This window comes from Budorcas taxicolor, chromosome 23 (genome assembly GCF_023091745.1).
Source record: "Budorcas taxicolor isolate Tak-1 chromosome 23, Takin1.1, whole genome shotgun sequence".
In the NCBI taxonomy this organism is placed as follows: domain Eukaryota; kingdom Metazoa; phylum Chordata; class Mammalia; order Artiodactyla; family Bovidae; genus Budorcas; species Budorcas taxicolor.
Window position 1 is genome coordinate 756,050 of NC_068932.1, and position 26,898 is coordinate 782,947.

Consider the following 26,898-nt stretch of genomic DNA (forward strand, 5'->3'; position numbering starts at 1 on the left):
CTCAGGTCCATCGAGTCAGGGATGCCATCCAGCCATCTCATCCTCTGTTGTCCCCTTCTCCTCCTGTCCCCAATCCCTCCCAGCATCAGAGTCTTTTCCAATGAGTCAACTCTTCGCATGAGGTGGCCAAAGTACTGCAGTTTCAGCTTTAGCATCATTCCCTTCAAAGAAATCCCAGGGCTGATCTCTTTCAGAATGGACTGGTTGGATCTCCTTGCAGTCCAAGGGACTCTCAAGAGTCTTCTCTAACACCACAGTTCAAAAGCATCAATTCTTCGGCACTCAGCTTTCTTCACAGTCCAACTCTCACATCCATACATGACCACAGGAAAAACCATAGCCTTGACTAGACGGACCTTTTTTGGCAAACTAATATCTCTGCTTTTCAACGTGCTATCTAGGTTGGTCACAACTTTCCTTCCAAGAAGCAAGCATCTTTTAATTTCATGGCTGCAGTCACCATCTGCAGTGATTTTGGAGCCCAAAAACGTAAAGGCTGACACTGTTTTCACTGTTTCCCCATCTATTTGTCATGAAGTGATGGGACCAGATGCCATGATCTTCGTTTTCTGAATGTGAACTTTAAGCCAACTTTTTCACTCTCTACATTCACATCAATCATTAGTTACTACTAAAAATGACACAAGTGCTTTGGTGAGAAGACTTACACATCCTAGAATTTTTAGGAGGGTCTTGAGAGTCCCTTAGACTGCAAGGAGATCCAACCAGTCCATCCTAAAGGAGATTAGTCCTGGGTGTTCATTGGAAGGACTCATATTGAAGCTGAAACTCCAATACTTTGGCCACCTGATGTGAAGAGCTGACTCATTTGAAAAGACACTGATGCTGGGAAAGATTGAGGAGAGGAGGAAGAGAAGGGGATGACAGAGTATGAGATGGTTGGATGGCATCACTGACTCAATGGACATAAGTTTGGGTAGGCTCCAGGAGTTGTTGATGGACAGGGAGGTCTGGCGTGCTGCAGTTCATGGGGTTGCAAAGAGTCAGACACAACTGAGTGACTGAACTGAACTGAAATTTCTAATGTTCTATCCCTTTATCAAAATATATATCTGGTGGCTAACAAACACATGAAAAGACGCTCAACATCACTCATTATCAGAGAAATGCAAATCAAAACCACAATGAGGTACCACTTCATGCCAGTCAGAATGGCTGCTCTCTATAGCCATTCTGACTGTAGATACAAGCAATAAATGCTGGAGAGGATGTGGAGAAAAGGGAACCCTGTTACACTGCTGGTGGGAATGCAAACTAGTACAGCCACTATGGAGAACAATGTGGAGATTCCTTAAAAAACTGGAAATAGAACTGCCTTATGACCCAGCAATCCCACTACTGGGCATACACACAGAGGAAACCAGAATTGAAAGAGACACGTGTACCCCAGTGTTCATCGCAGCACTGTTTATAATAGCCAGGACATGGAAGCACCCTAGATGTCCATCAGCAGATGAATGGATACGAAAGCTGTGGTACATATATACAATGGAGTATTACTCAGTCATTAAAAAGAATACATTTGAATCAGTTCTAATGAGCTGGATGAAACTGGAGCCTATTATACGGAGTGAAGTAAGCCAGAAAGAAAAACACCAATACAGTATACTAACGCATATATATGGAATTTTAAAAGATGGTAACGATAATCCTGTATGCGAGACAGCAAAAGAAACACAGATGTATCGAACAGTCTTTTGGACTCTGTGGGAGAGGGAGAGGGTGGGATAATTTGGGAGAATGGCATTTAAACATGTATAATATCATATATGAAATGAATCGCCAGTCCAGGTTCAATGCAGGATACAGGATGCTTGGGGCTGGTGCACTGGGATGACCCAGAGGGATGGTACTGGGAGGGAGGTGGGAGTGGGGTTCAGGATGGGGAACACATGTACACCTGTGGCAGATTCATGTTGATGTATGGCAAAACCAATATAATATTGCAAAGTAACTAACCTCCAATTAAAATAAATAAATTTATATTTTAAAAATATGTATCTGGAAATATGCCTTATTACATTGTTTGGAAATATGTGACTGAAACTATGGTATATATGCACAGACAGAGTGACCAACAAAAAACACAATATATACCCTCCCCTGCCTGGAAAAAGACAGACCTCAAATTTGAAAAAGGAAAAATTCTGAGATATCCTAAGGAGGTGAAAATATAAAACAAAATACTATAACCAGACATATCAAAACTGTACCTTTTTGCTCTAAGTCTATTCAGAGGCCAGTGTACTTTTAAACACAAAAAATCAAAGACTACTTATACTTATCCCTTTTGATTTAATTTACTCAGTTTTCCAGAAACTGCCCTGTTATCTGATTTATGCTTTCTCTACCATAACTGGAATTCTTATGTATCTACTTCAAGCATCACAGCCACATATGGAGTATTAAAAATAATTTAATGATTCTTATTTTAAAAAGAAATGCCAGGGTCAGTAATCTCTTCCTTTGCTCTTCTCTCCATTCTTTAAGAATTAATGCTGAACTACTGTCTTGTGAATTATACAAGTTGCTCAAGTCCATAAGATCCTCATAAGATCCAATGTATTCCATGCTGATCAAAAGCAAAAGATCTCAAAGACAAAGCATTTAGAATCATTCATTGTAATTATTGTGTGTGTGTATACAAAAGCAAAACAAAGCAAAATAGTGCTTTGTAGGGAAAAATAAGATAAAGCAATGCATAAACTGTAAGATACCCATAAGGTTATTACCCAAATCAAACCACTATCACCCTATTAGAATACCTCCATTATGACTTTGGCAGGAAAGCATGTTACTTGCTGTTGGAGGGAGTATAAGTTGAGATAGTACTTTCTGGAGGGAAATTTAGCAATAATTATCAAAGTGCAAAATGCATAGTTTGATCCAGGAGCTTCACCTCAGAGTAATAATCATCCAAACAGACAAAGATACACATATAAAGATGTTGAGTCAGGCATTTTGCATAATTATGAAAAACAGAGATAACCCTAAGGCCCATCACAAAAGGAATGGTTCCTTGGAATGATACAGCCATGTTATCAGATACTACAGCTGTTAAAAAGAATGAGAGAGGGATTTCCCTGGTGGTCCAGTGGTGAAGAATATGCCTTGCCATGCAGGGAACATGAGTTTAATACCTGGTTGGAGAACTAAGATCCCATGTGTGGAGCAACTAAGCCCACATGCCTCAAGGAAAGATCTCAAATGACTTGAATGTCACAACTAAGACCTGATGCACCCAAATAAATAAATGTTTAAAAAAAAAAAAAAAAAGAATGAGAGGACTTCCCTGGTGGTCCAGTGGTTAAGGCTCTGTGCTTTCAAAATCCTGGCCAGGGAGCTAAGATCCCACATACTATAAGGCTAAAAAAAAAGAAAAAAAAAAAAAAAAAGAATGACATATGTATGACGTATGCTGACATCAAACAATGTTGTGTGAAAATAATACAGTTTTTGAGTGAAAAATATATGTGGCAGAAGTATGTCCAAGAGATCCCATAATACTATATATGCACAGAAAATAAACTAAAAGAATACACACCAAGCTCTTAATAGTAGTTATCTCTAGGGGTGGGTTGTCACCTTTTTTTTTTTTTTTACATTGTTCTAAATTTTTACAATAATTTTTCTACTTTTTGTTAATTTTAAAGATAACTGCTTTACAATGTTGTATTGGTTTCTGCCATACAATATGAATCAGTCATAATTTTATATATATATATAAATTTACATATATATCCCCTCCCTTTTGACCCTCCCCTCCCACTCTCCCTAATTTTTCAACTTTTTAGAGGAAAAAAAAATGCTGTTTTACTCAGTTTCTTATGCATTTTAAGAGAGATTAAACGACACTTTTCTCCCCCATTACATATAAGCATCTTCTTTTTTTAAAGGTCATTTTAACTTATTTATTTTTGGTTGCCCTGGGTCTTCAGTGCTGTGCACCAGCTTTCTCTAATTGCGGTGAGGCAGGGCTACTCTTTGTTGAGATGCATGGGCTTCTCATTGCACTGGTTTTTCTTGTCATGGAGCACAGGCTCTAGGCACACAGCGTTCAGTAGTTGCAACATGTGGGCTCAGTAGTTGTGGTGCATAGGTTTAGATGTCCTCTTCCTGGATCAGGGACCAAACCTGTGTCCCCTGCATTGTCAAGCAGATTCTTATTCACTGCACCACAAGGAAAGTTCTTCTGTTTTTTGTTTTTTTTTTTTAATTAAAAAATTTTACAAGACAAGGAAAGGCTGAGGAACTGTCACAGATTGAAGTACACACACACACAAAGGGGGTACAACAACTAAATCTGGGATCCCAGATTGGATCCTTGGACAGGAAAGGATCCCAGACTGGACCCTTTGGCAGGAAAACAACAGTGAAAAACTGAATGGTAAAATCTAAATTAGGTCAGTAGCTTAGTTTACAATATTGTATCAATGTTCCTTTCCTTACTTTGATAACTGTAAAGAGTCGGACACGACTGAGTGACTGAACTGAACTAAACTGTACTATAATTAAAGTGAAAGTCGCTTAATCGTGTCCAACTCTTTGCGACCCCATGGACTATACAGTCCATGGAATTCTCCAGGCCAGAATACTGGAGTGGGTAGCCTTTCCCTTCTCCAGGGGATCTTCCCAACCCAGGGATCAAACTGGGGCCTCCTGCATTGCAAGCAGATTCTTTACCAAATGAGCTATAACTATGGTTATGTAAATTGTAAATAATAGGGGAAATTAAGTGAAGGATTTATGAGAACTTTCTGTACTAATTTGGCAAATTTTCTATAAGACTAAATTATTTCAGACTAAAAAACAATGAAAAATATTTTTTACATATTCTAAAACTTAATTCACAATTTTCCTTCCCAAGCTTCCTTCTGTTTGTGTCCCCTTTATTTATTAATGGAATTATTAGTCTCCTAGTCACCAGGCTCATTCTGACTCCCCTTTTTCTTGTTCACCTCATCAGACAAACAAAATAATATATTCTACCCCAATACCTATTTGTTGTTGTTGTGTAGTCACTAAGTTGTGGCTATTTTGTGACCCCATGGACTATAGCCTGCAAGCCTTCTCTGTCCGTGGGATTTCCCAGGCAAGAATTCTGAAGTAGGTTGCCATTTCCTTCTCCAGGGGATCTTTCTGACCCAAGGATTGAACCCTGCTTGGCAGACAGATTCTTTACCACTGAGTCACCTAGGAAGCCCCCAGTAACTATTACCTCAGAAACCTATTACAGTTCAACTATAACCGCTTCCTAATACTCTACGAATTACTTGCGTAACAGTCTTCTAAAAGCACAGTTTGATTTATTTCATTTTTCTGTTTAGAAAATGTCAGTGGCTCCTTATTACTTATTAAAGACCAAATTCAACCAATGAAGGTCTTCATTTTCTAGTCCTAACCTTACTCTTTCAATAGGGCTCCCATTCACAAACATGTCCAATAATTCTCCAAAGAATGCCCTTGGGTTTTCTAAAACACGTTTGGGAGATCTGTGAAGTCAAAAGTAATTTCATAATAAGACTAAAATATTTGTATTTTTCACTCTCAATTATCTCATGGGTATACAGTAGAATTTTCCAGGTTAAAGATAAGTAATACTGTGACAGACTGAATGCATGAGATGTGAGAATTCAACTATCATTTATAAGCCTGACTATAATGAGATCTGAACATGTATAAAACAGTGGCACTTTATTTTTGTTGTTGCTGTTTTGGAATATATAGTTGTTTTAATAAAAATGTTATTTATGTTAATACATAATCCTCAGTTCAGTTCAGTCACTCAGTCATGTCCGACTCTTCATGACCCCATGAACCGCAGCACGCCAGGCCTCCCTGTCCATCACCAACTCCCAAAGTTTACCCAAACTCATGTCCACTGAGTCGGCGATGCCATCCAACCATCTCATCTTCTGTCGTCCCCTTCTCCTCCTGCCCTCAATCTTTCCCAGCATCAGAATCTTTTCAAATGAGTCAGCTCTTCGCATCAGGTGGCCAAAGTACTGAAGTTTCAGCTTCAACATCAGTCTTTCCAGTGAACATTCAGGACTGATTTCCTTAGGATGGACTGGTTGGATCTCCTTGCCATCCAAGAGACTCTCAAGAGTCCTCCAACACCACAGTTCAAAAGCATCAATTCTTCGGCACTAAGCTTTCTTTATGGTCTAATTCTCACATCCATACATGACCACTGGAAAAACCATAGCCTTGACTAGACAGACCTTTGTTGGCAAAGTAATGTCTCTGCTTTTTAAGATGCTGTCTAGGTTGGTCATAACTTTCCTTTCCAAGGAGTAAGCATCTTTTAATTTCATGGCTGCAATCACCATCTGCAGTGATTTTTGAGCCAAAAAAAAAAAGTCTGACACTGTTTCCCCATCTATTTGCCATGAAGTGATGGGACCAGATGCCATGATCTTCGTTTTCTGAATGTTGAGCTTTAAGCCAACTTTTTCACTGTCCTGTTTGACTTTCCTCAAGAGGCTCTTTAGTTCTTCTTCACTTTCTGCCATAAGGGTGCTGTCATCTGCATATCTGAGGTTAATGAGATTTCTCCCGGCAATCTTGCTTCCAGCTTTTGCTTCCTCCAGCCCAGTGTTTCTCATGATGTACTCTGCATATAAGTTAAATAAGCAGGGTGACAATATACAGCCTTGGCATACTCCTTTTCCTATTTGGAACCAGTCTGTTGTTCCATGTCCAGTTCTAACTGGATAACTTTATTGTTATTTTAAAATTGTTAAATATTTTTATATTTCTGTTTTAATTTCTCACATGGTAAATAGTAATAGATACAGCCTATACAAACAAAAGCTCATTGAGGCACTCAATGCTTTTAATATAAGGGGGTCCTGAGACCAAAAATTTGAGAATCATGTAGTCAGGTCTGGCTTGAGTACCTGGATGTTTGCTGAACATGGCGAAGTTTTCTGGCCTTCAAAAGTTTTCCCTCTCCTAAAACTACCTTCCGTCTATCTCCCTATGCCCAAATTTGACCCCTTCTTCTTAACAGTAACAGTCCTGTCTTCTCAATGGGCACTTTAAAAACGAGAGATTTAGAATCAGATCTGGCCTTACTACTGACCCTTACTAGCTATGTGACCTTGGGCAACTCCCTTAATCCCTTGCTCAAAGGCCTCATATGAGGACATCACTGGAAGAACTACGCTGCTGCTGCTGCTAAGTCACTTCAGTCGTATCTGACTCTGTGCGACTCCATAGACGGCAGCACACCAGGCTCCACCGTCCCTGGGAGTCTCCAGGCAAGAACACTGGAGTGGGTTGCCATTTCCTTCTCCAATGCATGAAAGTGAAAAGTGAAAGTAAAGTCGCTCAGTCGTGTCCGACTCTTTGCAACCCCATGGACTACAGCCTCCCAGGCTCCTCCGTCCATGGGAGTCTCCAGGCAAGAGTACTGGAGTGGGTTGCCATATTGAGAATTAAATGAAAACATGTAAGTGAAGTAGCTTAATGCCTAGCATGTATAATAGAACCTCAAGAAATACTAATTTTCTCCTTCCCTCTTCTCTTCTACCAGAATCTTATTTTAAAACTAGGAATTTTTTTGCATTTATTCATGATCTCCTCCACTATACATAGCACAATGCCTTTCATATAATGTGCTTGATATTGTTTGAGTTAATACAGTTGAAGAAACAGTGTGATCAGCAGAGCATAGATCTCTCAAATTTCTATTTTTTTTCAAAATGCAAATAATTAGATTTGACAACAGAACCAGAATCAATACTCCCTTATGTAGATTGCATATAATAATAATAAAAAAAAATCTTAAAAACAGGTGTTAGAGAACAGTGCAGGTCACTTAAAAAGGCAGGGGCAGCCTTTTAAATAATATATAACAACATCTAGAAGTGCATCTCTAAACAATATTCATCATTAAGGTATCAAAAACATATGCTGCCATGACAACTATTTTCAATTTATAGAATGTATAAGATTCTAGCAAAGTGTCTAAAGGCACACAAAATTTTTGTTAGACATTTTTTGTTGTGGTTCTTCTCATTTGGAAGACCTCAAAAGTTTAAATATTCCATCCTTATTATTTATTTAAGATGCTGCTGACCTACTTTCCGAACCTAGCTTTGGGCTGCCTTTCCAAGATGAGTTAGGGTTTTGTGCTGAGCTGAACTAATCTCAAAATTAAGCTGTCTACCAGTCACCAGCGATCCTTGGTGGTGGAGATACCCACAGACAGAGCTGCAGTCTGTGGCACTGACAGAGGTTTTTTTTTTTTTTTTTCTTACTTGTACCAAGTTCAATTTAACCAGCTGAACTAAGCCTAGCAGGAATGAAGCACTTCCATATCCTTCCTAATAGGGGTCATGATTCTGATTTTACATTCTTGTCCCAACTCCACTCCCAATGTTTTCAAGATTTCTTTTAATGGTATAAGATTATGATGTTAATTTAAAAAAATCCTCCCAAGTCACTGGTCAGGCACATTTACTGATGATTAAAACCAGGGCATGAAATTTGAGGAGAACTTATTTGTGGAGAAAAGTAACTTCATTAGATATAGCTTAAAAGATATATGAAAGAGGTCCTTTGGAACCTTACATGTCTCCAGGAAAATACATATAAGACTAGCTACAGGCCTCAAGGGTCACCTCCTCAATGTGTGAATTAAAGTTTAGCTCACTCAAGGGAGTCCTGGAAAGTTTCTTCTAGGACAGAAAGTGTGATCTAGAAAGGAACTGGTATAAAATATCTTGGCTGACACAAACTTCTTTCTAGATAAAAAATAAACGCAAATGTGAAACATTAAAAAAGTTATAAGAGCTAGGAAATTCTGAACAGCCACACGAATCACCTCAGAGTTTTGTTTTCTTTCCTCATTCCACTTCTTTAAAATTGTGGCACATCACAATATTTGAACACAAATAATGCTCATTTGTTAAAAATGTGGATTGCTGGCACACAGGAAAAGGTAATGGTTTTTCTTTTTTAATTTGCCAGTTACTAAACACAGCACTCAGGGTTGCTGCATTTTGTCCCATAGGTCATGTGCACCAACTCCAAGTGGCACCATTCACATAGATTTCAGTGTGAATGATGTTCCTCAGGGCTCTACAAAACTTCACTACAGAAAGCTGCATGTTTAAAAAATGGAAAGCATATCTTTTAACCCAACTTAGGATATGATCTATTTTGAATAAACAAATAACACTTTTGATGTAGAAGCAAAAGGGATGGTGTTTGACATCTGAGTGGTACTACTAGCACTTACTTTAACTTCAACAATGTACTGAAAATGGAAAGAAAATAGCAAGCTTGGAATTCAAAAAGTTAAAGTGAAGACAGTCACATTCTAATGGAGGGAAAAGTTTTTTTTTGATAAGCGCTGCCAGGTCAACTGGGGGAAAAAAATGTAGGAGAAAAACAAAACAAAACAAAACAAAACTTGATCTCCTCCACTTTAAACTTGTCAAAAAAAGTCAACCAATTCTACATAGATCATAGATTTAAATATGGAAGGTAAAGTAGTAGTGCTTTAAAAAGAAAACATAAAATGTATTCATGACCTTGGGGGAGACAGAGATTTCTTAAATAAGACACATAGAGCATTAACTATAAGAGAAAAAGAGAAAAACGTGAACTTGATTAAAATAAAGAACATCTATCTGTTCAAAGACACATTAAAAGTGTGAAAAGGTAAACCATGAAATAAAAGATATTTGTAATACATATATCTGAAAAAAGGCTTGAATCTAGAACATGTTAAAATATATATATATATATTCCTACAGATCAATTTTTCAAAGTCAGACAAATAAGCACGTTACAAAAGAGAGTACCAACTGGCCGACATGCACCAGCTTCATTTGTCATTGAGGAAGTGCAAATTAAAACCAAAATTCTATGTCACTATAACCCTCAAAGGATGGTGAAACTATAAGAAAAGTACAAGTGATAGTAAAGATGTGAAGCAACTGGAACTCTCACATGCCACTAGTAAAAAAGTCTGACAGTGACCATTAAAGGTGAACACAGGAATACACCAATGATCCAGAATTCTACTGCTAGTTACACAGAGAGAAATCATATAATGTAAAAGATGGTATAAAAGATCAAATAATGAGACTATATATATAGCTGTAAGTCTATATATGAAAAGAACTCGTTATAGTTAACACATTGTGTATACATATATTTTGTGTGTATCTTTCAATTTCATTTCTGGTGGCTTTTTAAATTGAAAACTGATACATAGTTTCAACTTTTGTCTTCTTTGAGACAAAGTAAGCTTAAAACAAACTAATGTTATATTTAAACAGAGACTATGCAATAAATATCAAAGGGGTGAATGCATACCCCAAAATAGTCCATGTCAATGAAGCAGTTTTCTATTCCAATCTGACACTCAAATTAAAAAAATAATAATAATAATTAGGGTATTTAAATTTCAAAAAAAAAATACAAGATACAGTAATGAAAAGCAGATTACAAGACACTGTTCCTGTACTATGACTAGCACTATAAAAGCACTATGAATCCACAAAAACATGTACTTAATCAATTTATATAGCTTTACATGGCTAAGCACCTCTACTTTAGTTCAGATTTGTACATCCAACCAGACACAAAGAAAAGTACTGAGAGGCCTGAAACTGAATTTTAAATTGGCACAGATGGCATGTTTATAACATCCCTACAATATGCTGAGTGTTCTCCATAAAACCAACCTAGACACAGTCCCAGCCTCGAGGGGACTTAAAATCTAAAAGTAGATGAGGCAGCCTAATTCAAAGAGAGTAAACAAATAAAAGGAAACAAAGAAGGGAATGTAAGAGAAGAGAAGCCTCATTAATCTCTCAGCTCCCAGGAGGCTAAGAGCCCAATCTGAACAGTGGAGAAGGAAAGCTGACGAGTCAGAGTTTCCTTATTTACCATCATCCTTAATATGACAGGATGCAGTAAATATTCTCCAACAAATTGTGCTGACCAGACTGAAAATGCTTTGTTGTTCTCTAGTCTCAACATTCAGAAGGTCTCAATCTCCATAACAGATAAAATATATATCCCAATGGGTATGCATAAAAGACATTAGCAGCCCATGCACAGGAACTGATTTACAGTCCAAAATCTAAATTACTGAATCCAAAGCATATGAAACTGTTATTTAAAAAATCCTGGCTCAACAGGCAATTAATTAAGGTGACAACCATCTTTATCTCAAAACTCCTAAAACAAGACAGCAATTCTTACTGGATTGCATTTTTTATGTTGTCTCTAAAAGGATATATGAGCTATATTTGGTTTGTCTGTAAATAAACAATTCATGGGCTTACAGTTCAGACTCTGATCTCCTTATCCAGCTGACTAGAGCTATTTCAATAAGGAGATGTCAAACAACTCTCAGAAATGTCTCTGAATACAGAACCTCTCTAAGCCCTTGAATTTAAAAGAAAAGAAAAAAAAAAGTATTTTAGACCATGAAGATTCCTTCTGGAAGACTTCAAAATGCTGATGACATCCAACTAATTAAGTTAGAGGAACCAAATTCACTTCAATAAAAAGGTCCTGGCTGCTTCACTGTCTCTTTGGATAAGGTATCTCTGGCAAAGACTGTCTATTAAAAATGATATCACAGCCAAATCCCACACAAAAAGATGATGAAGAAAGAAATGACACTATTGACTTTGCTGCATCAAAGTAATATTTACTGAGTCTGAACTATAAAGAGCACAATTTAGAATAAATGTTGGAGGTCACTTAGGGACATTATCTAGCCAATGTCTCAGATCTGTAACCACTTTCCCCCAGTGCTCTCTACAGTACCACAATATGATGGCTTTCAATTTCCCAAAATGTTATTTTGCCTCTAGTTTAAAACATGACTTCCATTTAAAGAAAAGACTTAATGATCTCCTGTTATACATAATATTTCCCTGGTAGCTCAGCTGGTAAAGAATCCGCCTGCAATGAGGAGACCTCAGTTCAATTCCTGGGTCAGGAAGATCCACTGGAGTAGGGATAGGCTACCCACTCCAGTATTCTTGGGCTTCCCTGGTGGCTCAGCTGGTAAAGAATCCGCCTGCAATGTGGGAGACCTGGGTTGGGAAGATCCCCTGAAGGGAACAGCTACCCACTCCAGTATTCTGGCCTGAAAAATTTCACAGACAGTGGAGCCTTGCAGGCTCCAGTCCACGGGGCCACAAAAGTGGGACATGACTGAGCAAATTTCACTTCATACATAATATTTCCTCAGGAAAATCTCCTGGAGAAGGGAATGGCAACCCACTCCAGCATTCTCAACTGGGAAATCCAATGGACAGAGGAACCTGGCAGGCTACAGTCCATGGGGTCCCAAGAATCAGACACAACTTAGTGACTAAACCACCACCATACATAATATTTCCACCATAGGACTTACATATATAAAAATATATCTTGACATATTCAAGGTATCCCAGTAAAAACTGTGAGTCCACCTTATGAAGATTATGGTAAAAATGCACTTATTCCAGTAACTTGAACTCTAAACCTTGGGATCACCATGATTCCTTCCTTCCTGCATGCCCCATCCCCCTCTACACTAACCAGTACCAGGTTGTTCAGATTCCCCTTTAGTCCAAATCCTCCCAATGAAAGGGTCCCAGGAGGAGACCCATCATGTAGAAAAACTGAGCTCCAAAGGGCAGAAGAGTCTGAGAAAAGTCAGAGAGACATTTCAGAAAAACAAGCCAAGGAGAGACACTATTAAAGCCAAGGGAGACACTATTAAAGAATCTGGGATCAGACTAGGCAGTAGACCAAAGAGTCTGTAGAGACTCTAAGGCCCAGAGCCTGAGATGTGACTAGAAGGGCCAAGCACAGGGAGGTGTGGTGGGTCAGACCAACTCAAAAAGGCCGGGTAGTACAATCAGCCTACAACTTTTCGCATATATCCCTCTTTCCAAATGTCCTCTGCCATCAGGCTAGCTCAGACCCTCCTGGACCTCACATGAACAAGTGCAACAATGTCTTAACTAACCTATTTCTCTATTAACACTCTGTGGTCAAAGTATCTTAAAGTACCTTGTCAAACCTTTTCAATGTTTTTCATTAGTCTTAATAGAAGATTTATAAATCCTTAAAATGACTTTGAGGATCTGTCCCCTCTCTAGCCCCACATGTGCAACCACTTTCCCCCAACCATTCTCTGTATCAGTCATAATGACTTTCACTTCCCCAAAATGTTGTCTTGTCTCTAGTTTCAAACATGATTTCCTTTTAGACAGAAGACTCTTAATCACGCCCCCCACCACACACACATGCAATCACTTTGTCACATCTTAAATACCATTTCCTTAAGGGGGCTTTCCCTGAACCCTCCAAAGAGTCCCTGCTGTATTTGCATGGCACTCTATACATCCCTTTTTGTGACAAATCTATAAACGGTAAAGAATCTTGTGTTCTATGAGGGCAAGAATGTATATCTAGCAATAGGATTAAGAATGTTACTTCCTTACTTAAAAACCTTCAATGGTATCCCCCAACTTCTGCATTAAGAACACATTTGTCAGCATGGTGGCTCAGACAGTAAAGAATCCACCTGCAATGCAGGAGACCTGGGTTCAATGCCTGTGTCGGGAAGATCCCCTGGAGAAGGGAATGGCATCCATTCCAGTATTCTGGCCTGGAGAATCCCCTGGGCAGAGGAGCCTAGTGGGCTACAGCCCATGGGATTGCAGAGTCAGACACAACTGAGCAACTAACACTTGTCAATACAGCTATTCAAGGCCCTCCACAGTATGAAGTGTTAAGTTCGTACTATTTTCTGACCCCACAAAACAGGATTATCTGTTCCTCTCCAAATAAGTCATGTACTTTCTAGTGCTTGCATTTCTGTAACTTCCTCTATGAACCTGGTTTCCATGTCTTTGCCACCCAACACCATCATCCCATTCTTTTTTTTTTTTTTTTTTTTAATATTTACTTATTTATCTGGCTCTTCTCAGTCTTAGTTGTGGCATGTGGGATCTAGTTCCCTGACCAGGGAATGAACCTGGGTCCCATGTATTGGGAACATGGATTCTTAGCCACTGGACCACCAGGGAAATCCCATTCTACTCTTTTTTGGTCTGCAGTTTCTGAATTTTCTATAATAAACATGGATTTCTTTTATAATAGAAAAAAAAATGCTACCCAATCTTCCAAACCTATATCTAATTCCATCTTCTCCATAGACTTTTTCCTGATTTCCCCCAAATAAATTTGGCCTCTCCCACCTTTGACTCCCTTCATGCTCAAGTATGGTGTATTTTCCTTAGTATCCGAGTTGTTGTGTTACATCTCATATCTTTATTAGTTTAAAAGTTCTCAGATAATGCTGCTTATACCTTGCTTTCCCATACATCTTCTTATCATATTTTGCATATGCCTTATATACATAAGTGAAAGTGAAGTCGCTCAGTCGTGTCCGACTCTTTGCGACCCGTGGACTGTAGCCCACCAAGCTCCTCCGTCCATTCTCCAGGCAAGAATACTGGAGTGGGTTGCCATTTCCTTCTCCAATACATAAGGTGCTCCATAAATGCATTAATTTGAATCTAAAAAATCTACTATATGTAAAGCAGTTGTCTAAGGCAGTTGTCTAAATATATGGATAATCTTTTTTTTTTTTTTTTTTTGGTTGTACTGGGTCTTTGTTGCTGTTCACAGGCTTTCTTCAGTTGCGGTGAGCAGGGACTACTCTCTACTTGCAGTGCATGATGGGCTCCTCATTGCAGTGGCTTCTCTTCCTGTGGATCACACGCTCTAGGTACAGGGGCTTCAGTGGTTGCAGCTTGTGGGCTCAGTAGTTGTGGCACACAGGCTTAGCTGCTCTGTGGCATGTGAAATCTTTCCAGACCAGGGATTGAATCCATGTCCCTTGCATTAGTAGGAGGATTCTTATCCACTGTACCACCAGGGAAGTCCTAAAATTATCTTTAAAGTACAAAAGATACCTGTGAAACAGATGGGTGCTAAATGGAATGAGAAAATCACATTATGTTACCAGTATAAAAAGAGAAATAAGTCTTATTTGCATCTCAAATAAATGCTCTTTAATCAAAAGGTAATATATCTTTAGAGACTCATTAATTTTATATTATACACAAAGCTAAACATTCAGAAAACTAAGATCATGGCGTCTGGTCTCATCACTTCATGGGAAATAGATGGGGAAACAGTGGAAACAGTGTCAGACTTTATTTTGGGGGGCTCCAAAATCACTGCAGATGGTGACTGCAGCCATGAAATTAAAAGACACTTACTCCTTGGAAGGAAAGTTATGACCAACCTAGATAGCATATTCAAAAGCAGAGACATTAGTTTTCCAACAAAGGTCCGTCTAGTCAAGGCTATGGTTTTTCCAGTGGTCATGTATGGATGTGAGGGTTGGACAGTGAAGAAAGCTGAGCGCCGAAGAATTGATACTTTTGAACTGTGGTGTTTGAGAGAACTCTTGAGAGTCCCTTAGACTGCAAGGAGATCCAACCAGTCCATCCTAAAGGAGATCAGTCCTGGGTGTTCATTGGTGGGACTGATGCTGAAGCTGAAACTCCAATACTTTGGCCACCTCATATGAAGAGTTGACTCACTGGAAAAGACCCTGATGCTGGGAGGGATTGGGGGCAGGAGGAGAAGGGGACGACAAAGGATGAGATGGCTGGAAGGCATTACCGACTCAATGGACCTGAGTGTGAGTGAACTCCAAGAGTTGGTGATGGACAGGGAGGCCTGGTGTGCTGTGATTCATGGGGTTTCAAAGTCGGACACGACTGAGCAACTGAACTGAACTGAACTGAAGATACCCACATTTATTTCAATTCTGACAATTTAAAACAGAATTTTAATTCAAGTTTCATGTAGCAGCAAAACAGTACCACTGCTTCATAGTTATTTTTATGACCATTTTTGCTGTTTACAGGACAAAAGGAAAACAGCACATGACATTAGTTAAATGTGCTGAAAATTATAAGTCAGAAAAGGCCACAGTAGTTACCTAGTTCAACCCATTAAATTTCTAGATAAAGAAAATAAGGACTATGAGTTTCTTGGCCAAGGTCACAAAGCCAAAGCCAGGACAAAGGCTCAGACCATCTGACTTCCACTTCAGCACTCCTCCTACTGCAAAACAATACTTATCTCAAGGCTGTAATAACTAGAGCACATTATTTTCATTTGACACTGAAGCCAACAATGCTCCAGTACTGAATTAAGGCCATTTGCACATTTTCAGTCATGCTTAAGAGAAACCTAAGTGTGACAAATGAAGGAATGAAAAGGAATTCTTATTATCTTTTCCCAGGAGGCTTCTCCCTTATAAACGGATAGAAATGAACACTTCACATGCTTTGAGAGCGTCTGTGTTCAGACACTCTGAAAAGCAAGAAAAACATGATAGGAAATTACATACATAATAGAATTTTGACACATGATGGAACATGCAACACAGAGCATTTTAAATGCTTCATTATCAAAAGTTATCATTTATTTCATAGTAACCAAGAAAGATATGCTTCAGGGAAAAAGAAAAAAAGGCAGCAGCCTATTTCTCAAAGCCTACTTAAAACACAAACCTATCTACCAATATTTACATTTTTAGTTTCATCCCTAATAACTGGCACATAGTAGGCACTTAATAAGCATTTTCATAATAAGGTAAGTAATCTCTCTTAGTATCACCCAGTACTATTCTTGAATACTGCAGCTGTATGCATTGACAGTTTGTATCAAACAGAAATGTTCCAAGACTAGAACATTTTACATGTTGTGTACATGTATGTCTGTATGTGTGCTTGTATGTATGTATATAGGTTCATTTGCTTTCTCTCTATATATATGTACACATATAGGTATATGTATAAACATATGGTAGGCTTCCCAGGTGGTTCAGTGGTAAAGAATCAGCCTGCCAATGCAGGAGACAGGAGATACAGGTTCAATCCCTGGGTCAAGAAGATCCCCTGGAGAAGGAAATAACAGCAATCCACGCCATTATTCTCACCTGCGTAATGCCATGGACAGAGGAGTCTGACGGGCTAAAGTCCAAGGGGTCACAAAGACTGAGCAACTGAGCATGCATGCATGCATAAATATATGGCATGTATTTCTGACAACAGTGATCTTACCTAAAGATCTTATGCTATGGGACAGTGATTTTGAAACTTTCATTACAGCAATTACTTATTAAAAAAAAAAGGATTATACACCACAAGCTAGTACACATAACACACATGCACAGGAACACATATAAGTAACTAAAACTAAGGTCTCATGAAACACCATTACTATATCCAAAGCACTAATATTATCTATCCTATTTTTAAAACTGCTGTTTGTGATCCACTAAACTGATTTTGTCATCCCTGTTCTGAAAGCTCATAAAAGTGCAAGAAAACACTAAAATATCAGCAAGGTGCATTCAATCCTTAGACCATAGCCTAGAAGCCAACCAGACACTGGCAAAATGAAGACTAGAAATCCCTGGTAGCTCAGACAGTAAAGAGCCCGTCTGCAATGCAGGAGACAGGGGTTCAATCCCTGGGTCATCAGGAAGATTCCCTGGAGAAGGAAATAGCAACACCCCACTCCAGTATTCTTGCCTGGAGAATCCCATGGACAGAGGAACCTAGTGGGCTATAGTCCATAGGGTCACAGAGTCAGACACAACTGAGCAACTAAACAAAAGATGCCAACCAGAGATGGGCAAAATTAAGACTAGAAATCACTAAACACTATTCATTCCAAAATCTATGTTGAATGCCAGAAGGATGTTATTACTGTGTAAGTAAAAAATAAAGACCGTATTCTTGACCATAAAACAGGTCAAAAATTTTAAAGGCATCAAATAATAACACATATTATGATCACAATGGAATTAAGTTAGAAATCAGTAACAGAAAGCTCTGTAACATTCCAATTATTTGGAAAATAAATCATGTTTTTTAAATAACTCAAGGACCAAAAAGGAAATCAAAAGGTAAATTAGAAAGTATTTTTAACTAAATGAAAATACAACACATTAAAACTTGGGGGAAGCAAAAAAACACCCTCAAGAGTTTTACGGGTTTAGAGAAGAACAACAGGCCCAGGTCACCACCTCAGCTGGGTTCCCTCTCAGTTCAGTTCAGTCGCTCAGTCGTGTCTGACTCTTTGTGACCCCATGGACTGCAGCACGCCAGGCTTCCCTGTCCATCACCAGCTCCCGAGCTTACTCAAACTCATGTCCATTGAGTCAGTGATGCCCTAGAGCAATCCAAACTGCTCACAGAAGGAGGGTGGCAACCTGGAGGGAAAACCATTGGGTTAATTTTACTGCTAACAAATGAGAAGGAATCAACCCCCACCTCACCCCAGATAGAAAGGCTTTCCTAAATCTGAAAAGAAAGTAGGAATCTAATAAGCTGTCAGTGAAGGAGAAGAACCATGCAAACAGGATAATATGAATACAGAAGAGTGGGGACAACATCCAGGAAAAGGCAAGACAGGAAGCTCCAGAGCATGGTGGTGATCCGACCCACAGTGGTAGATGAAGTGTGTCATGGTGGTTTCCTCCCCATACCGAGGACAGCTCCTGGAACACAGGAGCCTATCTATCACTACTGTCTAATGTAAGTAACTGAACCTTCAGATTCTGCCCAGAACCAAGTTAAATTTGGTGGGAAAAACCCTCAGCTTCTCAGAGGCCATACAGACCAACAAAAATAGAAACTGTCTTGCCTTCAATTGTTCTGAGGTGCCCTGAGGGTCCCTCAATACCCAAACCTACAAATCTGGACTATATTAAATATTCCAGGTTTTTTTTTTTTTTTAAGATTTATTTATTTTGGCTGTGGTGGGTCTTTGTTGTTGTGAGTGGGCTTTCTCCAGTGGCAGTGAGTAGGAGCTACTCTTCATTGTGGTGCATGGGCTTCTCATTATGGTGGTTTCTTCTGTTGCGGGCACTGGCTCTAGGTGCATGGGCTTCAGTAGTTGTGGCAAATGGGCTTAGTTGTTCCAAGGCATGTGGGATCTTCCTGGACTAGACAGATTCTTAATCACTGGGCCACCAGGGAAACCCTATTTCAGTATTGTTTAAGCCAGCATACAGGGTTAAGAGGAGACAGGATAAGTATTTAAATACTTATTTTTAATTAAACATATTCTCAATTTATCCAGTGTTTAAAAAGGGGGAGGAGGAGCCAATTCATTATAGACAACCATTAGCTCAGTTTGATGGAAAATATTACTAACTGATCATTCTGATTAGTGGGGTTCATTAAATATGTTTTCTACATGTATTTCAGGGAACTAAAATGAATAAGGAGGCTGCTTTGCTTTGCTGGAGGCAATCCCACATCCTGCTAGGTTTAGTTTTTATATGGGCCTGGCTTCCTAAAATAGGCATAAACTGCCATATTTAGATCTATGCTATTTATTTCCACAGAGAAGGAACCTCAGAACTTTTAAAGTAGGATAGGTTATCTAATCTTTTTACACCTTTGTTGTGATATAAGAAGAAAAATACATGATCCTGGAGGCAAAAGAAAGACTGAACTTAATTACAAAGATTTAAAAGCAGAAAAATTCATAGTGTCCTTTTAGAAAAAGAACATTTTCTTCCTTTCATCTCAAGGCAAAGCATTTATCTACCAACAAGCACAAATACTGTGTTCCTTCTTTTTAAAACTTTTTCAGTCATATCCCTTTTAATGGAAAAAACCTGGAGTCTTAATCTTATAATCTGAAAATCTTTCTAACATATCTGAACTGTTGACTACTTTTAAAAGTCATTATAGGAACTAATAGCTAGATTAATTCATAAACCATTTTCTCAAAAAAACTTCACAATGAAATTTTCTTTTGACAGAACATTTATGAATTACAACCATTTTTTCCTAAATCCTTTCAGAGGGGAAAAATTTAAAGTGATAGAACAAAGATAAAGTTTTATTATTCTTTTACCATGTTAACTGATCTAGTGCACATCACTTTAAAGCAGAAATTTACAATGCATAGTCAACACACTGAATGATGTGTCTATGAAGATGATTAAATATGCCAAGGTATTAATTATAATACCACTTTACATTTGTATAGAATGTTTCAGTTTGCAAAACATGCCCATAAATTCATTTGACTCTATGTCCTTCAATTTAAGTGCAACAGATAGAAGATGTGAGTCCATCTGGATATACCGAAATAGTTAAGAGCAGGGATTCTGGAGCCAACTGCCTGGTTTGGACTCCTAGCGCTGCCACTTACAATTACAGAATGTGATTTTGAGTACATTACTCAAAATCTTTGGGCCTTAGTTTCATCATCTGTAAAACAGGGATAATAATCATTTCTACCTCGTGGGTCCACTAATGATTAAATCAACTAATATATGTCAAGCACTTAATCCAGTGTTTAGCAAAGAGTAACCGTTGTATGTCATACATGCCAATTTTACTTATCAGCAGCATAATTGTATGGATAGGGAAACAAGCTAGTAAGTCACAGAGCCAGGAATAGAAACCATAGCTTCTTCTCCCATTTGATGTTTCATCCACAAAAGGCTGGGGTTTTGTTGTTGTTGGGGTTTTGTTGTTGTTGCAATTTTGAAGTATCAGAAGGTTTTCCAGACTGACAAAAAGTAGTGTAATGTGAAATTGTACAAATCAAAAAATTCAACAGCTCAAAACACTTACAAAGTTGTATTTTAATCTATATTATATATATACATTTTAAGTTAAACTGAAATTAAATTAAAAATATAAATATTCCATTTTGTTGACAGAAGTATATACTGAGGAACAGTCATCTGTGTTGCTATATTTGCAAAGCAAAACTCAAATCTAGAAGGAAAATACTAAGATGATAACTGTGTTAGAATTTCCTTTTTTTTTTTTTTCTGGTTTTCAAGACATTTAGGACTATGATATTTGCAATTTAAAAAATGATTTCCAAAATATGTTTACAGAAGTTGGTATTCATAGAGAGAGTGAAGTCACTCAGTTGTGTCCAACTCTTTGCGACCCCATGGAATGTACCCTGCCAGGCTCCTCTGTCCATGGGTTTTCCAGGCAAGAGTACTGGAGTGGGTGGCCATTTCCTTCTCCAGGGGATCTTCCCAACCCAGGGACTGAACTCTGGTCTCTCGCATTGCAAGCAGCTGTTTTACCATCTGAACCACCAGGGAAGCCCCAGTGATAGAAGCAATACTTCAAAAAAAAGAAAAGAAAAAAGAAGAAGAAACACTTCAGAATTAATTCTAGAAAATAATAAATGTCCACCTGAAAAACTATACTCTTTTTTCAGACATGTTTGAGGGTATCTTTCCTCAGACTTTGTTCGAATTTTTTCCCTTTAGTGATTTAAGTGACTGTGACATCTTCCACTGTATCTAAAAATAGGGAAAGAGTGTGTGAATTTATAAGCTGACATGCAAAACTGGCACTGGATGTCTAAATTAGAGTATTAAATAACTCAGCATACTCTTAGCATAGAAATATATTTTAAGTGCTCATATCCGCATGCTTTGTATATTCATACAAATAAACATTGAATTCAACCATCTTTCATCTTTTCCTATGAAGTGAAAAACTGTGAAGTCATGACCTTTTTAAAACATGCCAAATCACTTCTTAAGAGATTAACTTGGACAAAGCACTCCACTCCAAACCTCAAGCTCCTTCTCTGAACAACAGTGAGTAGACTAGAATGTCAGTCAGTGGTTCACGACCTTTTTTCCACAGCAGCCCATCTGAGGGACTCACCAGCATCTCTCCATTTACAGCAATGGTTCATTCAGTTCAGTGGCTCAATCGTGTCCAACTCTTTGCAACCCCATGGACTACAGCAGTGGGGATGGTCTGAAATGTCCCATGGTTGATTCTGATGTACTACCCTAGAAGCTGTTCCCCTGCCTTTCACTCCTGAAAGTACTTTAAGGTTCTGCACAGTTCCAAAGCCTGCCACTGTAGGTCCAGGAAAATCGCAACCCAATGACCTTATCTGACAGTGTTACTTTAATACATTTTAAAAGAGAGGCCAAAAGTTAATAACATGGATTCTTTTGTTGAAGCATGGAAGATTCAAAAAGAATTTATATACTGATGATATCAAAGAGGGCTCTGTAACTTAACTGTTCATATGGCAAACAGCATATCTCCCCTGGAATTCACTTCTCATCAAGAAGGTAGTAAAGAAAGAGAAAATGTGGAGAATCAAACAAAATACTTCCTGAAGTTGAGAGTGGTCTGAACAAGTGATTAATGGAAAAGAGATCTGTACAAATCACTTTTTTTTGGTAACAGAGAAGGGGAGCCAAAGATTGACACACAGAGATGGGATGCTATGTCATATCCAATTTTTTTTTTAACCAGACAACACTGTTATAAACTAATAATAACTAATAATGACTAAAAATATGATTTGGGTATATGCCATATTATAAATATAAGCCAAATACATTGGCTCAGCAAGAAGACTGATAAACTGCCCAGGACACTTAACAGTGTCCATTTTCTTTGAATGTTCACTTACTGTCGACAAATTTTACACTATTTGAAGCTACTATACATGTAGTCTTGCAAAAAACTCTCACAACTAGGGAAGAAGGAAATGGAATTTTAAGACTGCCTTGGAAAATGTGTGTACCTCAAATGTGAGCCAACATTACATCATGATTTAAAAGTACACAAGGCATGGCAAAGATGCTGAGTGGGGTTTCAAAATTAGAATCATGTATATGAAAAAAAGTGTGTAAGTGCATTATCTTCAAATCAGAAAACATATTAATCAACACATGCTGATTTTAGCTATGTGCTTTACAGTGAGAGTAACCTTAACAGGCACAAAAATAACAGTATTTCTCAGATCTCAGATCATTTGACCCCTCCCCATCACCACCACCACCAAATTGGCTGGGTCAGAAAGTTGCTGTCCTCTGTACCAGAAGATGACATCAATGGTAACTGAGAATACAATGTATACTTCCCTATCACTGCCCTATTGATTCGTGCCAGAAAAAGTTGATAAAAAATTTTTTCGGTAGTATTTCTTCTGAAATCCTTTACAAAACATGCTGTCCATCTCTGGCTTAACTTGCTGAACGCATTTCTCATTAAAAAAACAAATTCTCAATGTTCTCCACATGAACCATAACAGTAAAGCCTAAAACTTGTGAAAGGGAACAGACCAAATAACCCAACAAGAAACAAAAGTGAACAGAAAGAAAACGCCCCAATCTCAGGTCTGTAACATGTTCACATTAGAGACGGTAGCAAAAAACATTCATGAGAAAACAATTCCTTACACTGAGTTGGGACGGAAACATATTTGTTTAATGTATATACACATTTCTTCCTCATTCTAAACCCATGTGTCAAAGCATGTAACTATTTAATTTGTGACAGTTTCTGTTGTGTCTCAAACTTTACATATAAGTTTATCATGGCGAGAAAAAAAAAAGAAACTTGCTTGGCTTGACTCACCATGAATCACAGCCAGGAGGTCATCTTGTTGTGTATCAGCAACTATGTTTTCACTACAGCTATGTGACCGCAAGTGGCAGCAGCAGAGGCACCAAAATAGAAGGGGCAGGAGGCTTCTCCTGGTTTCTCGGCCCCAAATGGGCTTTTCCAGCCCATTCGGGCATCTGAGCAACAGCCAACCGCAGAGGAGAGAAAGAACAAACCCAACAGCTCCGCGGAGGAAGGTTGCAGGCCCACCACACCTTCCATGCCCTCCCGGGAGCACGGGAAGGCAAAATCATAAAAGAGGACAGGTTTCAGGAACAGCATGAAGAAAGCAGCATGACAAGGGCCAAAGCTAGCCGGGTGTAAGGCAAAATCCAGTGACCCAGCGGCACATAGGTCTGGAGGTCTGGAGACAGAAGAAGCTCTCCTGCCAGGGATCCCCAGGCGCAGCTCCAGCGTGAAAGCACATCGGGCCCCCTGCCTCCAAGCACCTCCAGCACCCAGGACCTGTCGCTGCTCCCACCTCACCTGTCGGGTGCCCGCTGGCCCGCCGGCGTCTCTGGCCCCCCGGCGTCTCTGGCCCCCGGTCCCCGCCCTAGCCCATCTTCCCTGCACGCTCCCTCCCGGCGCGTCTCTCGGGACCACCACTGGGGTCAGCGTGGGCAGCGAGCCGAAGCCCGCCCCGCTGCCCCAGGCCCGGCCCCGGCACTCACTTTCTGAATCCGCTTCAGCGCCATCGGTCAGGGAGGGCGGCTGGGGCACTGGCAGGCGGGGGACGGCTGCAGGGCTCGGGGGTGTGGGGTAGTGCGGGCTCGGATCGCCGGCTGTTCGGCTGGCTCAGCCGGGTGGGTTCCCGGGTCGCTGCTGTCTGGCTAGCTCTGGGCGCGGGTGCCTGCTCTGAGTGAGCCCGAGCGCTAGTGCGCGAGTGTGCGGGCGGGGACGCCGGCGAGACTCTTTTGTTTCCGCTTTTGCTTCTGGGAAGGAATCTGCGGCCGCCCGGCCCCGCCCCCTCCCGCCAAGCGTACTGGGAAATGTAGTTCCTGCATCCTACTCGGCCGCTGCCCGGTTCGGAGACCTTCACCCACTGACAGGTCTGGGTTAGTCTCTGCAGATGGATTTCGATCAAGTAACTGAAACTGGAGTTCCCAACCTCTAAAATGAGAATAACAATTAGCTCGAAAAACATGTACCGGATTCTAATGTGTGCTACATCTTGCAATTTTTTTTTTTTTTTTTGGTCTTCCCTTTTTCTGTTACCAAATCCTCTTATCAAGAGTTAGAGTGCCCTAGAGTTCCAATCTCAGACCTCTCGCCATTAATATCTTCCTAGACGACAGACCTAGTGTCCTCCCGTAAACTGGAAGGCCACCCAACATAGCCGGAGAAGCGTGGGCTTTGTGGACTGACCCCTCTCTTGGGATGGAATCCAAGCTCTGATCCCTATCCACTGTATGACCTTGGAGCACTTAAATTCTCTAAGCCTCAGTTTCTGCGTGTCCAAAGAAAAATAATCTCCATATGTTATTGTAAGAATTAACTGATATTAATATAATGTGCCAAACACACTACCTAATATGTTGAAAATGCTCTATAAAAATTATTTCCTTGTTTTTATGTATATGATGATGATTTTAAGATCTCTCTTTCCAGCCAAACTCTCACCCCAGTTTCAGCATTTCATGTCCAAAAACTTCCTGGACATGTCCAGCCTTCTTCCCTGTGGCCAGGAATCAGATTGTGTTACAAGGTGAAGGTTGGAAGAAAGCTTTCCTGGAAACCCTAAACAATAGCCACCATACCACTCTAAATGCTTACAAAGAGCAAGGAACAAAAATCCACTCAGGTAACTTAAAAGAAAATGTTCAGGGAAATAAGATAGTGAAAGAATGATAGAAATATTAATAGAATCTGAAATTTAATTTAGAAATTAAATTTCTCATTCTACCTTCTCACCACCCTCTACATCCAAAATAAACATAAAAACTAAAACCAGTCTGGAGTCTGAGTACTCTCTTATTTTCCTTTTCCTGAGATCTTGGTTCTCTCTGCATGCTGGCCCACCCTCATTTTTCCAGCTCCCCCTTAACTTCTCTTGTACAGGGTATGAGCTCCCACCATCCTTACTCCACTTTCTGACACTCTTCAAGCAACTGTTTCTGCTGCTAAATGGCCAAGCCTTTTGGTACTCCCTATTTATCTCCCTAAAGGGAAGAATCCCATTGACACAATTCATCTTTTTACTTCAGGCTATACATTTTCAGTTAGTGAGCAAAGAATAGATTGACTACTCTTGGATTAGTTTGCCAACCATGGTCCAATCAACTGTGGGAAATTTGAAGTACTTTGGGGCAAATAGTTTTCTGAAACACACCAGCAAGGTCGCATGATCCTGCAGAGAGGTGTACTGGGGCTAGCTTGATGCGCCATCTTTGGGCTCCTGAAAGTGGGACCCTACAAAACAATGCTCTTCCTTTTCATAGCGCAAGTGTGAGAGTGTCCTTGTAAATAGGGGAGAAACAGTCTGGGTTTGGGCACCAGCTGCGTTGGAGAGTTACATTCCCAAGCTGATAGTATCTGGATATAATGCAGCAAGTGAGGCCATCCCCAGCCGCTCGCACTAAGGGGAAGCACTAATTCCAAGTAACTTCTCATTACCAGGAAGCCCAGGAAAAAAACATCCAGTGTTGTTAAATGGACAGTCCTGATAAGTCAGTCTATCACCACTCTATAGATAAAAACAAACAGTCAGAGATGACAATCAGGGCAGTTTCATTCAAAAGACACTGAGAGTCTAAGACACTGGCATTAATTTCTCCCTTCTCAAGGCTAGTGTGTGTGTGTGTGTGTGTGTGTGTGTGTGTGTTCAGTTGCTAAGTCATATCTGACTCATTGCAACCCCATGAACTTCAGCATGCCATGCTTCCCTGTCCTTCACTGTCTCCCAGAATTTGCTCAAATTCATTACCATTGAGTTGGTGATGCTATCTAACCATCTCATCCTTTGCTGCCCCCTTCTCCTTTTCCTTCAATCTTTCCCAGCATCAGGGTCTTTTCCAGAGTTGGTTTCTAGGTTACTATACATACTACTAAAAGACATACGACTCATATCACTCCACTGCTTAAAAATTTCTATTGGAAGTTCAATGCCTCAGTGTACTGAAAAATACTTACCCCGATTTGTCCCTAGAGGCCTCATTTTCATCTCTTAGCTCACACATGGTCATGTATCTATGCACAATATAGTCTCTTTGCATAGAATGACCTCCCACCATGCACCTGACAAACATCCTTCATGACCCAACTCAAATGATACAGACTTTATAAGAGGGATTGTGCTCACTTTCAGAAACTCATATTTCAGGATATGAAACAGTTATTCTTAGCACTTGGAATATGGAATGGTTGCCAAATGCTGTTTATTGGGAAAAAGCATGATCCT

General features: G+C 39.6%; 1 protein-coding gene across 3 annotated transcripts in view; it reads right to left on the reverse strand.

The window, feature by feature from the left end:
• UBE2D1 (ubiquitin conjugating enzyme E2 D1) overlaps positions 1–24,381 on the reverse strand; it is a 38,821-nt gene extending 14,440 nt beyond the window's left edge. For all 3 annotated transcript variants that reach the window (XM_052660718.1, XM_052660716.1, XM_052660717.1), the window contains exon 1: positions 24,173–24,381. In XM_052660718.1, the coding sequence (XP_052516678.1) occupies positions 24,173–24,196 (24 nt within the window). In that variant the 5' untranslated portion in view covers positions 24,197–24,381. The remainder of the gene's footprint in view (positions 1–24,172) is intronic.
• Positions 24,382–26,898: the final 2,517 nt, after the last annotated feature.